Raw genomic sequence first — 12,372 nt, 5'->3', positions numbered from 1 at the left:
TCACCCGTGTCACTCCACCTTCCTTTCCTGGACGCCTTTTGTTCTCTAACGCGGTAATGTCAAAAAGACCGGTTCTTGCATCCTTGCGCTGAACATCGCGCTCGGACGCCGTTCATTGCTAGTTCGAGCGGTATCAGAGATTATTCGAGCGGTATCAGCAATTGCTCTAACCGCAGGAAGTGAAGGTGAGCACAGAATCCAACAAACCAATGCAAGCGCCGTTGCGAACGACTGAACGCACAGTCCATTAGGCACTGACAAGTATATACAGAGGCCGAAAGCCGGCCGAGTATGTAGGTGATACAATGTGAAGCGATGCAACGCGAGTGAGTCAAGAGTCCAAGTCCGAGCGGTGCTCGCTGGGCCAGCTAGGAGTTTAGCCGGGAACCAAGAAGCACCGCATCAAGCAGAGCAAGCAGATCGTAAGTAGCAGCAGAACGCGAGTAGGCGGTAGCGAGACACGAGACGAGTCGTGGGTAACAAGATACGAAACGAGAGCGAACAGTCAGACCAGGGAACTAGAAAGCATCCCGCCCCCCAGGCCCCGGCCGACTCGTCACGTCCCGCTCCCCGTCCGCGAAGGGATCCTTCGCGTCCCGCACGCCGTAGTCCCACTCTGCGTCCTTCGCATCCGCCGACCGCCGGCCCTCGCCGCTGTACTTCGGCGGTTCGAAGGGGTCGTCGTGCTCAGCGCCGAAGCCTTTGTCGGGACCCATGAAGCCCGGCGGCGGGCCTGCCGGGGGCGCGTACATAGGCTGGCCGTAGGCAGGTTGACCGTAGGCGGGCTGACCGTAGCCGTAGCCGAGTCCGGGTACGCTGGCGTTGTACGGGGGCGCGTAGTGCGCGGCTCTGAAGTCTTCGTTAGACGACACGCATGCGCTAACGAGGATGTCACGTACTGGCCACTCCTAAACTCATTCGACGGCGCGCGCGACGCATTCGCGGGGCTCGCGGGGTCGAGGAGCTGCCGGTAGAACGCGAATGCGATCATGGAGAAGAGCAGCGCGAGGAAGGTCGTGATGAGCAGCTCGATAACCTCGCCCCAGGAGTCGTGGTCCCAGTGCGCTTTGCACCCTGCGTAGTGGATGAGGTCAGCAACGGTACGGCGAATAAAATGGGTATGGGTCGAGGGCGATGAGGCTCGCTCATGCGAACACCGGGAGCTGGGGAGTATACTCACATCTCGACGCCTCTGCTTCCGACACCTGCTCCTCATGGACAGGGCCCCAGAAGCCGAAGGGATACGTGTACACGTCCTGCCCTTCGGTGAGCGTGGAGCACTCGTCGATGATGGCGTCCTGCAAGATGAATGCGTGAGCTTCTAGTCATGCACTGAACACAATAGGGACTCCGGTCTCAAACGATCCAGACAAGGACAGGACATACCTTGAAGTGGAAGTGTACAATAAGCCTGACGATGCCCCCCGCAATCACGATAAGGGTCGTGAAGGCGGAGAGAAGGGCGTATATCCGAACGAGGGGGACGCGTTGCTGGGAACGATGTCAGCAAGGATGTGACAGCCGGAGCGAAGCGAAAAAGGGGGTGTCGACAGGGTCAAGGAAAATCGACGACGGTGTCAGCAAGGCCAACGACGGTGTCAGAGGTCGACAACGAGCGACCAGGAAGGCGACGATGACGACAGTAAATATAGTAGACCGCCGCCAATGATAGAACCGCCAATGAGAGGGACTTGTACGTACCAAGAGCGCGCTAGCGAAGCCAAAGATCTGTGGGGCGGGGTGTCAGGGATGTGCTGCGGGGAGCAGGGATGGTGTATAGAGGGATGCGAAGGTGTTGAGGGTGTGAAGCGGGATGCGCACCTCGATGGCGAGAGCGAAGGCGGAGAGCGCGCCGATGGCGATAGAGAAATTGACAAGGGCATGCAGGTTGGTGTCTGCGGGTCGAGTGATCAGTATTGCGAACAAAGGGTCGTAAAGCTACGCACTATCCCGCTCAGACCCAACGCTCCTAAACGCGCCGACCTAGGGAACGCTGTCAACACTTCTATGCTTCTCAAAACTACGATCGCATGGACGTACAGTCCTGTGGGCGATCAGTCAGTCTTGATCGAGTGCTTGCAAGCAACGGAGACTCACAAGAAGAGCGCATACAGCCCGGCCAAAAAGGTCGCTGATCACAGAACAATAAGCACTCATCCCCCGCGCCACAGAGCGCCCACGTACTGGTCAGAACAATCGGCCGAAGGTTACGCTGGTATACGCGGTTGACGAACGCATACGGAGGGGGTGCACCTGTGTGCATCGTCAGCTCGTCATGTCCTCTCGCCCGCAAGCGCCAGCGCGACGCAGTGACACCCTTGCTGGTATCTTCCCAAGGAAGCAGGAGACGCACCTTGTGGCGGGGGCGGTCGTGTAGACATTATGAGTCGTAAATTCGGGTTGTGGTGTACAAGTAGATGGAGCGTCTGTCAACAGAGCGCGAGAATGTTATTGGGGCACAAGAAGGTGTGGTGGTAAGAGACAAGGAACAATGATCATAGCCGCCGAGGCTGTACGTCCGGATACATCGGTTACGTAAGCTGATCGGACAACCGGGCCGCCAATTGTCTTGTTGGTGACAACGCCATTGTTGGGTTTCCGCTGCTCAAAACACAGCGACGAGGCAGAAGGGCACTGGTAGTCTCGGTACATCAGCCAAAAAGGAAGAAAAAAGAGAACAGGCTCTTACGCATGGCATGACCGCGGATTGAACGCGGGACCTTCAGAACTTCAGTCTGCTGCTCTCCCAACTGAGCTATCACGCCTTGAAGAGCTGTTCTGGTCTGTTTGTATCGATCTTGTGACTATGAATCCTGCAGAGTTCCCAAAGTACATTCGCACATTCTGCGTAACCTACTCACGAGGCGAGATCGAGCGGACACAGTACAACAAATCAAGCTCAACTTTGCTCAGATCCGGGGCGAATATACGTCGTCTATCCACTCGCCTCCTCCACCTTCCGCATCGCCTCCGCTGCCTCCTTCGCCGCGCTCCGCACATTCTCCAGCTCCCCATCCGATTCCGCAATACGCCCAAACTCCTCCCGCCACAGCCGCCACCGCCCCGCATCATACCCGTCCACCCCGTCCCACTTGTCACCGCCTCGCCCAGGCGCCCCCGCGTTCGCCGGCCAATTCGCATTCCCCTTCGGCCCCATGATCTCCTTGCACTCGTACATCTGCCGCCCCGCGTGCACCGCCCACTGCGCTGCCGCTTCCACCTTCAGCGCGCGCGGGACGCGCTTATAACTGGAGTGGTCGGGCCCGTACTCAAGCGCGTCGCGCATCGTCCACAGCGCCAGGTCGTGGAATGGCCAAAGCCCGGCGGCCCACACGCATGCGAGGAAGCGATGCAGACGGAGGAAGCGCTGCCGCGCCGCGGTGAACGCAAGCGTCCGCGCGTCGGCGTCGTCTCTCGCATCGGACGCAAAGAGTGGCGCATCTTCGGGCGTAGTACGGATGACCTTGCCATCGAGCTCAACTTTGGGCGCTGGGGCAGCGTGGCGTGAGCGATGATTTGAAGGGGGTTCGGAGTGCACACACCTTCGAAGGCATCTCTCGCGACCGCACCAAAGGTCGAGAGCTCGCTCAGGCTGGCGGGCGCACCCCAGACGCGCCAGTTCCTCTCCGTCTTCTTCAGCTCAGCATTCTCCGTCTTCTTCAACTCAGCGAGAATCTCGAGCAGCCGCGCGTGGTACATGTCGTCCTCCTGCGCCATCTTCACGACCTCTGACCAAAGCTCGTAGAGGAAGGTCTCCAGGCCGGGCGTATCCTTCGCGTCGCCTTCGCTAGCAGGTGCATCCGTGCCCTGTTGCACATACGTGTCAGCTTCCTGCGAGGCTGGCGTATGCGGGTTGCGTACCTTGGTTTTGGCTTCCTCTACCCGATACACGCAGAGTTCCTCGATCCTCGCGGCCGTTCCAGAGGTCGAGAGCGCAAGATCGCGGACGAGCTCCGCGGGGGAGGCGTCCTTCAGGCGTTTATCGGACATGGTAGGAGTGAGGATGGTGGATAAGGGTAGGGGTGACAGAATATGGATGCAGGATCGCAAGATGTGCCAAGTGCTAGTCGAGGACGATAGGTAGCTTGCAGAGAGATCGAAGCGCTGGTCAAGTACAGATGGTATCCTGTCCGCGGCGGAGGGAGGGTGGAGCCGAATGGAGGAGGAAGTAAGGGCGGCCCTCCGCCGATACTGGGCTGATAACCGCGCGCAGTGCGCACATGCGTGGCGGCGCATGACGCGTGCTACAGCGCCTGTGCATGCGTGGCGGTACTGTAGTATGACTTCAGCTGACTCCTAGCTGCCGGACCATCGCATTCGTTTTAGAGAATCCACGTAGGTGAACGCGGCGGGGAATAGTGCGACGGACGCTCATCATGGTGGGGGACAAGACGAAGGAAGGACAGTCCGATCACCTCCCCATCGCCATCGTTTACTTCCGTCCATCATCATCTCCGCATGCCACGCATCGCTCTCCTCCCTTCGTCTTCGTGCGACTGCTTACATACCGCACCTACCTTCTCACTAGCCAAGCTCATGTTCACGCCACGAAATCATATCCAAAAGTCATCCCATTATCCCGTATCGAGTCGTCAGTCAAAGTAGAGCTCATCCAGTCGAGGAGCAAGTAGGCTCCCCGGTGGAAGAGAAAGAGCCGTCGCTAGCAACGGGAAAGCGAAGAGGTATAAAGTAGCCGTGAAAAGCGTTCTGAAGAGACGTGAGGAGGCCGTGGGTAACTGAGGGTAGTGCATCGCGTCGAGGGAGACCTCATCGGTCTTCGACTGAAGCACTATGAAGCGAGCGCAAGATGGGCGACACCTATAGCGCGAGCGCAACGACAGCAGCGCCGATGAGGCCCGCAAGCGCACCCGCGCCGGTCCTGACGGCGCCATTGTTGTCCGAGTCCGAGTCGTCATCGGAGGTGGACGAGTTGTTGGAGTCGGACGTCGAGGTGCTCGAAGGCGACGCGCTGTCGCTCGTGGAGGAGGGTGCGGACGAGGTGAGAGTGACGCCCTAGGATGGCAGTTAGCATGTGCGAGGGACGAAGGAGGATCGAAGCCAAGCTGTCTTCTCGGACAAAGGGGGTACCGAACGACAAAGGGAGCTCGACACTCACCACCGACTTGCAGATCTCCTGCGCGCCCGCGTTCGCCGTCTCGACCTCGTCGGAGCTGCAGGTCTTCTGCAGGCAGGAGGTGACGCTGTCGATGAAGGACTGGTTCTTGCACAGGCAGGTGTTGTCGGTGGAGGAGCAGTCGCCCATGTCGCCCGCGGCGGCGCAGGTGAAGTAGCAGTCTGGGGAGAAGCGTTAGCAAGAAGCCATGGAATGCGGGGGGTGCACGAGCAGGGGGTAGTAGATGGTGTATGGATAGAGGGAGTGGAACGTATGGGGGTGATCGAGGGGGAGGGGGGGAAGTATGTTGAACACGAACCAGGCAGGTTCTGACGGATCGTGATGTCCTTGACGTGGCTGCGAGCAGCGACGAGCAGAGGAAGCGCAAAGAGGAAGGTCGTGGCGAAGCGCATGATGGCTAAGTATCTGGTGTTCGCGTCAGCATACGTCCAGCCCGCGAACAAAGGCCCCAACGACCGCGCGCCACACCGCGTCGCGCGTCGAACAAAGGCGCCCATATCCCAAGGACCAGTCAACTCACCAAGTAGACGTGTAGGAGGTAGATGCTAGACTAAGCGACGGCTAGGAGCACTGCTCGCGCAGAGGAAGGGGGCGGCAGGGAGCGGTTGAGGGTGAAGTATCACGGTCGTTGAAAGCCAACCCCCTGGGCCCCACCCTCGCCTTTATACCCGCGCGCCCGCATGGGAACAACGCACGCGGGCCAGTATCCGAAGAATGCCGGCATGAGCTGACATCCAGGCTCCAGAGCGCGATATCCCCGCGCGGAACGTTATAACAGAACGAGAAGCACGACGAACAATGGGCTCGCTCAAAGTAGAACAATGGCCACGTGGGCGCTCAGTCGGGCGAACAATGGCAGACAATGGCGTAGGAAGTTTCCGGGTGAGGGACGAAGACATTTGGGGGCTGGAGCACCGGTAGAGAGGACAATGTCGGGAAGTATTGTACACTAGGAAGGGGGTACAATGGAGCAGGCATGTTGCAGAACAAAGAGGACAATGGAGGCGGGGTGATGGCGTCAACCCTTTGATCTACAGGCTCCCCAGCCCGGTAGAACGTCTAGGACCCAAGTAAGAAATCGCATGTTAATGCTCGTAAGTTCACGGGATGAAAGTCCGTCCACGGCCCAGTTGGAAGTGCATCGCTCGGACACGCCTTTGGTCCAGCAGACGCCGTTGTTTCGGCGCATCCTTCTATCCTTCTATGCAGAAGATTCCAACATCTGTAAGGTGGTCTTGGACACAAGAAGCTTCTTTAACGCCCTTGTTACGGGCGATGAACGTTGAGGAACAAAGGCGCTTGGCCATGACAGTAAACAAAGGGGTCGCCGTTTCTGGAATTTGTGGCGCTCTCTTTGAGGCGCTCACGGATTTTGCCGAAGCGGAAGCAGACGCGTGACGAGCGCGGCTAAAGTTCGTTTGAACCTCATCTGTTGGAGGACCTGACCATGTCCTGGCGGGCGCTTCTTCATTAAGACTCGTCTATTCCAGCATGCTGTCTGCTACTCGAGAGTATAGATACGGGCCGGGGCAGGACGCGGCCCGCTACCCTGACCTTGCGCTTGAGACTCGGAAGGAAGCTGTCATCCACAACGCTATGCGATATTCGTACATCGCTCGTTCGCTACCCCCGAGCGAACGCACTCAAAATCTGATTTACACTTTCTACTTCCTCTCAATATCTTGGAGAGCTCCCTACGGCTACCGCGTCGATCCCATTGTCACGAAGGACTGCTCTCTGCATTCACATCGAACGCCGCGCATCTCCACTTTCTTTAAAGCCCGTAAAAGCTACATTCTGGGCCTCACGTCTATTAAATTACTCCGTATTCACGCATATGCAGGAAGCCTTCGCCCACTCAGTATTCATGTGACACATAACTGCCTCAAGCGACGTTATTCCGCAAACGATCACCTTCTCTCGGCCCGCCATTATGACCAGGCCTCAAGTCGCGCGTATATAAGGGCAGGGCAGCGGCCGTTCAGGACCACCTTTGATTCTCTGTCAAGGACTACCCTCTGGACCTCGCCGCGATGTTCTCGAAGGCCTTCGTCGCGCTCTCTGCCCTCCTCGTCGTTCCGCATGTGATCGCACACGGCGTGGTCACTTCCCCCACGCCCCGAACGACGGGGGCCGCGAGCGAGGCCGCTTGCGGGTCAGCGGTCGTCAAGAAGCTTGGGTCTGGTGCTTACAATCGCCATGCTCGTCTCTAGCAACGCGCTGACTCTCGATGAACAGACAAGTATGGTCCCGTACGTTTTCGCCCAAAATCAGGTTGAATTGTCGCTGAGTATTCGCCACAGATTCAAGATGCGCAAGACAAAGCGGATGCTGACTACGATGAGGCTGCGTGCTCGATCTACTTTTGCCGCGGATACAAGGTAAGGGCTTGCACCGTAAGAGCTTTCCTGGGTCACATTGTACTGGCACTTTGGGGCTCTCCTCTGGCCCCAAAGATCGTACACTCATGAAGCTGACATTGCTGAGACAGTACGAGGACAACACGGATAAGGTACAGACGTACTCCGTCGGCGACGTTGTCGCGTTCAAGGTCGACATGGAGGCGCACCACACTGGCATAGCGGTATGAGATATCTTCGATGAGCATAGGCCGACGCTGACCATTCGCCATCCTCGACTCCCTTTCTTTGTCTGCAGAACGTGTCCGTGGTGAGTCCACCAATTGGATTCCGCGCGACGCGTAGAGAAGCTGAAGCGTCTACCTGCAGGTCGATAACGCAAGTCAGTCTACCATCGGCGAGCCGTTGAAGAACTGGCCTGTCTACGCCGACGACACCCTAGGCCCTGCCGACTGGCCGCCCGATGAGAGTGAGAGGTCCCCCTGTACGCGGATGATCAACTTCTCATCGCACTTTCGCAGCCGACTTTTCTGTCACGATCCCCGACGTCACCGAGCAGTGCTCGGAGGCGGGCGCATGTGCCATCCAGTGGTGGTGGTACGGGACGAAGAACGACCAGACCTACGAGAGTTGCGTCGACTTCGTGATTGGGTGAAGGGTGAGGCGTTCGGAGGTAACTGGTAGTGCCCCGGTGATCATGGTAAGGCTGTGGCAATTGATACTGCGAGGGCCTCACTAACGCGACTGCAGCTTTCTAGTTACAGGCTCGTCAATTTCTCGACATATTGTGTTGTCTACCAAGAATACATGTTCTTTGTCACAGTATCGAACCTAACAACGGACTCACGAACAATCGGTCGCAAAATGAACGTAGTGCACTTGCGTGAAGCCCAAAAATTACGCGTCCCAGAGGGAGTCGGCCCTCTGGCGTGTGGCGACGCGTTGGTTTTGCCGAAGGCAGACCCAGCGATGGAATACCCGGCGTGGCCAGCAGGCGTCCTTCGATGCAAAAACCGAAGGATAACCCTGTGGCTCGCCCGCGATCTACGCAAACGCCAGCTCGAACGAAACCCTGGGGGAGAACAGCTTATGGCTTCACATAGTCGGCATCAGCGCTGCTGCGAGACCACCCACCGGCGTGAAAGCCGGGAGCGACCAAGCTGGAGCGCGAGCACGGCATCCATCGCCTCCTCCGGCCTCGAGCGCGGTCGACGACCTGCGCTGTAGTGACGGGGATCCAAGTGGCTCCTCGCCAGTCAACCCCTCAGAGCACCGGATTTAGGCGACGGCGGCACGCGTGAGCATGCCAGGCTTCGCCCCGATCCTTGGGAGACGCACCGGCTGACGAGCAACCACTTGGCGAGTCGGAGGGTGGGGGCTTGGGAAGAGGGAGGGTGGCAGGAGAGCTGCGTTATATAGGCTAAAGGCACGTGCTCCGGAGATAACCCCAATTTGGCGGTTTCTTTGTTCTTCGGGCGACGACTTTCGCGAGGGTGGCATTTCGGGTTCCGCGTGACTGAGTTGCAACTGAGTTATTGAGAACATGCCACTGAAATAGCTAAAGTACCGACTACCATACCACATGCCCAGGGCATGTATACATCCCAAAAATTGCGCGTCCCAGGGGGGATCGGCCCCCTGGTGTGTGGCGACGCAACAAAGCTGCCGAAGGCAGACCCAGCGATGAGATGCCCGGCGTGGTCATCAGACCTCCCTCGGCGCGATGACCGAGGGCCAGCCCGCGACGCGCCCGCAAGACACGCAATGATCGAGGTAGAACGAGCCCTACGGGAGAACACCTTTAAATGACCTCACATGCTTGGCATCAACGCTGCCGCCTGGCGGGGGAGAACCAGGCAGCAGCGCGAGCACGGCACCTCACCGCCTCCCTCAACCTCGGCGCAGGCCGAAGACGAGCGCGCAGTGACGGTAATCCAGGGTGGCTTTCCGGCAATCAACCTCTCAGAGCACCGGATCCGAAACGCCAGGCAGTGTACAAGAGTACACCGTTTGACGCACGGACACTTGGGAGGTGTCGCGACGACCGGGAGCCACCCTGGGAGGAGGAGGGGATGAGGGTTGTGGGAGAGAGAGGGTGGGAGGCGCGCCGCGTTATGTAGGGCGGGCCACGTGCTTCGGAGATAACCCCGTTTTGTCGTTCCCTTTGTTGACTGCATGGACGCCAACGCATTGTTCTGGTCAAGATACGTGTTTGTTCTCGCGAGGGTGGCTTTGGGGTTCCGCATTACCGAGCTGCGAGTATTTCATTGACCATGTTCAGTAGTTAAAGTACCTACTACTAGCACACAGCACACATGCCGAAGGCATGCATAACGTCCCAAAAATTGCGCGTCCCAAAGGGAATTGGCCCTTTGTTGCAAGTGGACGCGACGAGTCTGCCGAAGGCAGCCCCAGCGATAGAATACCCGGCGTACCCAGCAAGCGCCCTTCGATGCGAAGACCGAAGGGTAGGCTTGTGGATCGCCCGCAAGACACGCGATGGTCGTGGCCGGACACGCCCTACGGGAGAACGCCATTAAATGACCTCACATTGCTTGGCATCAACGCTGCCACCTGGCGGGGGAGAACCAAGTGGCAGCGCGAGCACAGTATTCCATCGCCTCCTCCGACCTCGGGCGCGGGTCGATGACCCGCGCGCAGTGACGGTGATCCAGAGTGGCGTTCCGACAATCGACCTCTCAGGGTCGCGGAATCCGAACGACAGAAAGCGCACGAGTGCGACCTTCCACCGATCTAATTCTTGGGAGGTGTTGTGACGGCCGGAAGCCGCTCTGGGAGGTCGAAGGCGTGGGGGTTGGGGAAAAGAGAAGGTGGGAGAAGAGCCGCATTATATAGGGCTAGACCACGTGCATCCGGAATTAGCCGGTGATCGCAAGCGGGGCTCTTTTGTTCCCTTTCCTATTTGAGTGTGACGGGCATGTTGCATTCTATTGTCCTCGCTGGTTTTGTGATCCCGATCAAAATCGGCGGCGCTGTCGGTGGAGCTTTGCCTCAAGATATCTCTTGTCCTCACCCGCCACTTCAGTTTATCATCGCCCATCCATGACTCGCCGTTGGAAGGGAAAGCGCGGGCGTCATGCGTACTTCGCCGAGTCTCAATCCACTAATCCCCGGCCTGTCTACCAGGATGTCCTCCCTGCAGAGCTGTGGCAAATGACATTTTCTTTCTGTTTGCCAACAACGCTGTTTGCTGTCCGCGACACATGCCGCTTGTTTCGGGAAATAGTCGATCGCAATGGCGGAAAGCTACTGGCCCACGCCCCTCTTCTTCTGCCGCACCCGCCTCCTGACCCTCGCTGGTGGCTGCGCCGTGTCAAACACCGTGGTCAAGCGCGGGTTATACGCGACTTCTTTGACATCAAGAACCCTTGGGCACCGCACATGTACGGTAGTGCCCTCTACACCAATCTGATCTTTCGTTCCGGCCGATGTGATGTGCGTAGGCTATCGTTCTGCTTCATTCTGCTGACTTCTGATCACGTAACCTTGTCAGACATGCAATATTTGGACCCCCGGACCGCCCGAATGGATCCACAGCAAGATTTATTTCTGCTCTGTACGGCCGTCTCATGTACCTCCGAGAAATCACTGATCACATCGCAGAAGGAGTGCAAGCTCGTATTTTTCCGGTAAATCTCTGCTTTCTGGTCCTTTGCTTCACCTATTTATCTCATCTCAGGACGAACACATTGTTTCTTCAGCCCAAATTCAGATACCTTCCTCCACGGTCCGCGATGCCCGAAATAGATAAGCATATCATACCGTGGCTTCCCAAATTCAAGTTGTCGAGGACGTCAAAGGGAAAGGGAACGAACGCTGTCCTAGTCCGTGATCTCGTTGCTGCGAGGGACGAGTATCGCGCCCAAGTATTATCCGGAGGCACACCTAAGGAACGGGCTCAGCGCCGGGAGGCCCTTTTCCGAGTGAGCTGCTTACTATCTTAGAACCAAGCGGCGGCTAACTTGCCCTCCAGCGGTATGCGGTCCGCTGCCACTGGTCGCGCGCGCTCTATATGGTACGTCACCAATTTTGACTCCCCAAGGCCGCCGCTCATCTATTCTTACAGTTTCAAGTTTACATAAATATTTGGAAGAGAGCCATGCACGCGAGTTTGGTTAGGTTCAAAACCGCCAGTGTTGACCGGTACGTCGCCTTCTGCGTCATCTTGCGCTACTGATTCACGGAAATCAGATTGCGCAAAATAGCCTCGAAAAGAGGTATTCCCAGTAGCCGCATCATGCGCAATCCTATCATACGGCGCCGGATGCGAACGCGTGCTTGGGACTTCCGCCGAATGTCGTCGTCGACCTTGACCAATGCAGGTCTATCGGGAGGCAAGTACAAGAAGCGTATTTGCGATCGCTGTGGGGTCGCCGTAGCAAAGGACTGGTACGACTGGCATAAGAGGCAACGGTGAGCTCGGTCCCCCTGATTACACAGACGTATATTGACGTCGATGACCCTCAGTCATGCGGATCAGGTTCCCAACTGTCGCCTCAATTTCCAGACGGGGAAGACCGAGTACCGATGTGACTTATGCGAAGACTTGCCGGTCAAGTGGTTCACGTCTGATGCTTTGCAGAGCCATGAATATCACAGGTCAGTTTCGTCGCCAATGCCGCGCTCGCGCGCTCACCGAGGCTAAACAGGCATGGGTTGCGAGGGCGCAAAGGACACGAATGGAAAGGGATCGACGCTTGAGACTCGCCATGTTTGACTTAGTGATGTATGCCCCCGCGGCGTCCAATAGTATAAAGTAACTGAGGCAGATAAAAAGAGGTCAGCAAGAATGCAGTGGTTGATCATTTGGTCGGGGGCTGAGTGCTCGCTTTCTGATGCTCCGCTGTATCAACGATG

The 12,372-nt window shown here is 57.6% G+C and overlaps 6 protein-coding genes and 1 non-coding gene across 7 annotated transcripts; 3 read left to right on the top strand and 4 right to left on the bottom strand.

The window, feature by feature from the left end:
- Window positions 1-108: 108 nt before the first annotated feature.
- SCHCODRAFT_02627751 (uncharacterized protein) lies at window positions 109-2,483 on the bottom strand. The gene is made up of 11 exons (XM_050345427.1): window positions 2,354-2,483; window positions 2,185-2,253; window positions 2,098-2,131; window positions 2,072-2,075; window positions 1,947-1,983; window positions 1,822-1,895; window positions 1,702-1,728; window positions 1,387-1,491; window positions 1,181-1,298; window positions 900-1,074; window positions 109-849 (listed from the first exon to the last, which is right to left on the bottom strand). The coding sequence occupies exons 1-11, from the start codon at window positions 2,379-2,381 to the stop codon at window positions 519-521; spliced, it is 1,002 nt and encodes a 333-aa protein (XP_050199454.1). The 5' UTR covers window positions 2,382-2,483; the 3' UTR covers window positions 109-518.
- A 209-nt stretch (window positions 2,484-2,692) lies between these two features.
- SCHCODRAFT_t120 lies at window positions 2,693-2,765 on the bottom strand. The gene has a single exon. It is a non-coding gene; the product is annotated as a tRNA-Phe (tRNA).
- A 119-nt stretch (window positions 2,766-2,884) lies between these two features.
- SCHCODRAFT_02627750 (uncharacterized protein) lies at window positions 2,885-4,391 on the bottom strand. Its single transcript, XM_003031488.2, has 3 exons — window positions 3,862-4,391; window positions 3,543-3,807; window positions 2,885-3,489 (listed from the first exon to the last, which is right to left on the bottom strand). Exons 1-3 carry the CDS (start codon window positions 3,988-3,990, stop codon window positions 2,936-2,938), a joined length of 948 nt encoding a protein of 315 aa, XP_003031534.2. The 5' UTR covers window positions 3,991-4,391; the 3' UTR covers window positions 2,885-2,935.
- Window positions 4,392-4,551: 160 nt separating this feature from the next.
- Window positions 4,552-5,806, bottom strand: SCHCODRAFT_02627746 (uncharacterized protein). The gene is made up of 4 exons (XM_003031489.2): window positions 5,655-5,806; window positions 5,433-5,539; window positions 5,117-5,295; window positions 4,552-5,013 (listed from the first exon to the last, which is right to left on the bottom strand). The coding sequence occupies exons 2-4, from the start codon at window positions 5,524-5,526 to the stop codon at window positions 4,819-4,821; spliced, it is 468 nt and encodes a 155-aa protein (XP_003031535.1). The 5' UTR covers window positions 5,527-5,539; window positions 5,655-5,806; the 3' UTR covers window positions 4,552-4,818.
- Window positions 5,807-7,125: 1,319 nt separating this feature from the next.
- On the top strand, window positions 7,126-8,319 carry SCHCODRAFT_02627742 (uncharacterized protein). Its single transcript, XM_003031087.2, has 8 exons — window positions 7,126-7,318; window positions 7,373-7,386; window positions 7,438-7,515; window positions 7,626-7,718; window positions 7,793-7,804; window positions 7,864-7,963; window positions 8,016-8,194; window positions 8,245-8,319. The coding sequence occupies exons 1-7, from the start codon at window positions 7,168-7,170 to the stop codon at window positions 8,147-8,149; spliced, it is 582 nt and encodes a 193-aa protein (XP_003031133.1). The 5' UTR covers window positions 7,126-7,167; the 3' UTR covers window positions 8,150-8,194; window positions 8,245-8,319.
- Window positions 8,320-8,483: 164 nt separating this feature from the next.
- SCHCODRAFT_02462991 (uncharacterized protein) lies at window positions 8,484-9,425 on the top strand (the record flags this gene model as incomplete). The annotated part of the gene is made up of 4 exons (XM_050342628.1): window positions 8,484-8,596; window positions 8,655-8,717; window positions 8,882-8,888; window positions 9,345-9,425. Coding segments are annotated over 4 exons (264 nt in total), but the record flags the coding sequence as incomplete, so codon positions are not given.
- A 1,583-nt stretch (window positions 9,426-11,008) lies between these two features.
- Window positions 11,009-12,322, top strand: SCHCODRAFT_01126625 (uncharacterized protein). Its single transcript, XM_003031088.3, has 8 exons — window positions 11,009-11,071; window positions 11,119-11,144; window positions 11,195-11,438; window positions 11,489-11,530; window positions 11,582-11,658; window positions 11,707-11,928; window positions 11,983-12,114; window positions 12,165-12,322. The coding sequence occupies exons 3-8, from the start codon at window positions 11,250-11,252 to the stop codon at window positions 12,214-12,216; spliced, it is 714 nt and encodes a 237-aa protein (XP_003031134.1). The 5' UTR covers window positions 11,009-11,071; window positions 11,119-11,144; window positions 11,195-11,249; the 3' UTR covers window positions 12,217-12,322.
- Window positions 12,323-12,372: the final 50 nt, after the last annotated feature.

Source organism: Schizophyllum commune, assembly GCF_000143185.2.
Source record: "Schizophyllum commune H4-8 unplaced genomic scaffold SCHCOscaffold_7, whole genome shotgun sequence".
In the NCBI taxonomy this organism is placed as follows: Eukaryota; Fungi; Basidiomycota; class Agaricomycetes; order Agaricales; family Schizophyllaceae; genus Schizophyllum; species Schizophyllum commune.
Note: the sequence above shows the minus strand (reverse complement) of the source record. Positions and strands in the feature narration are given on the sequence as shown.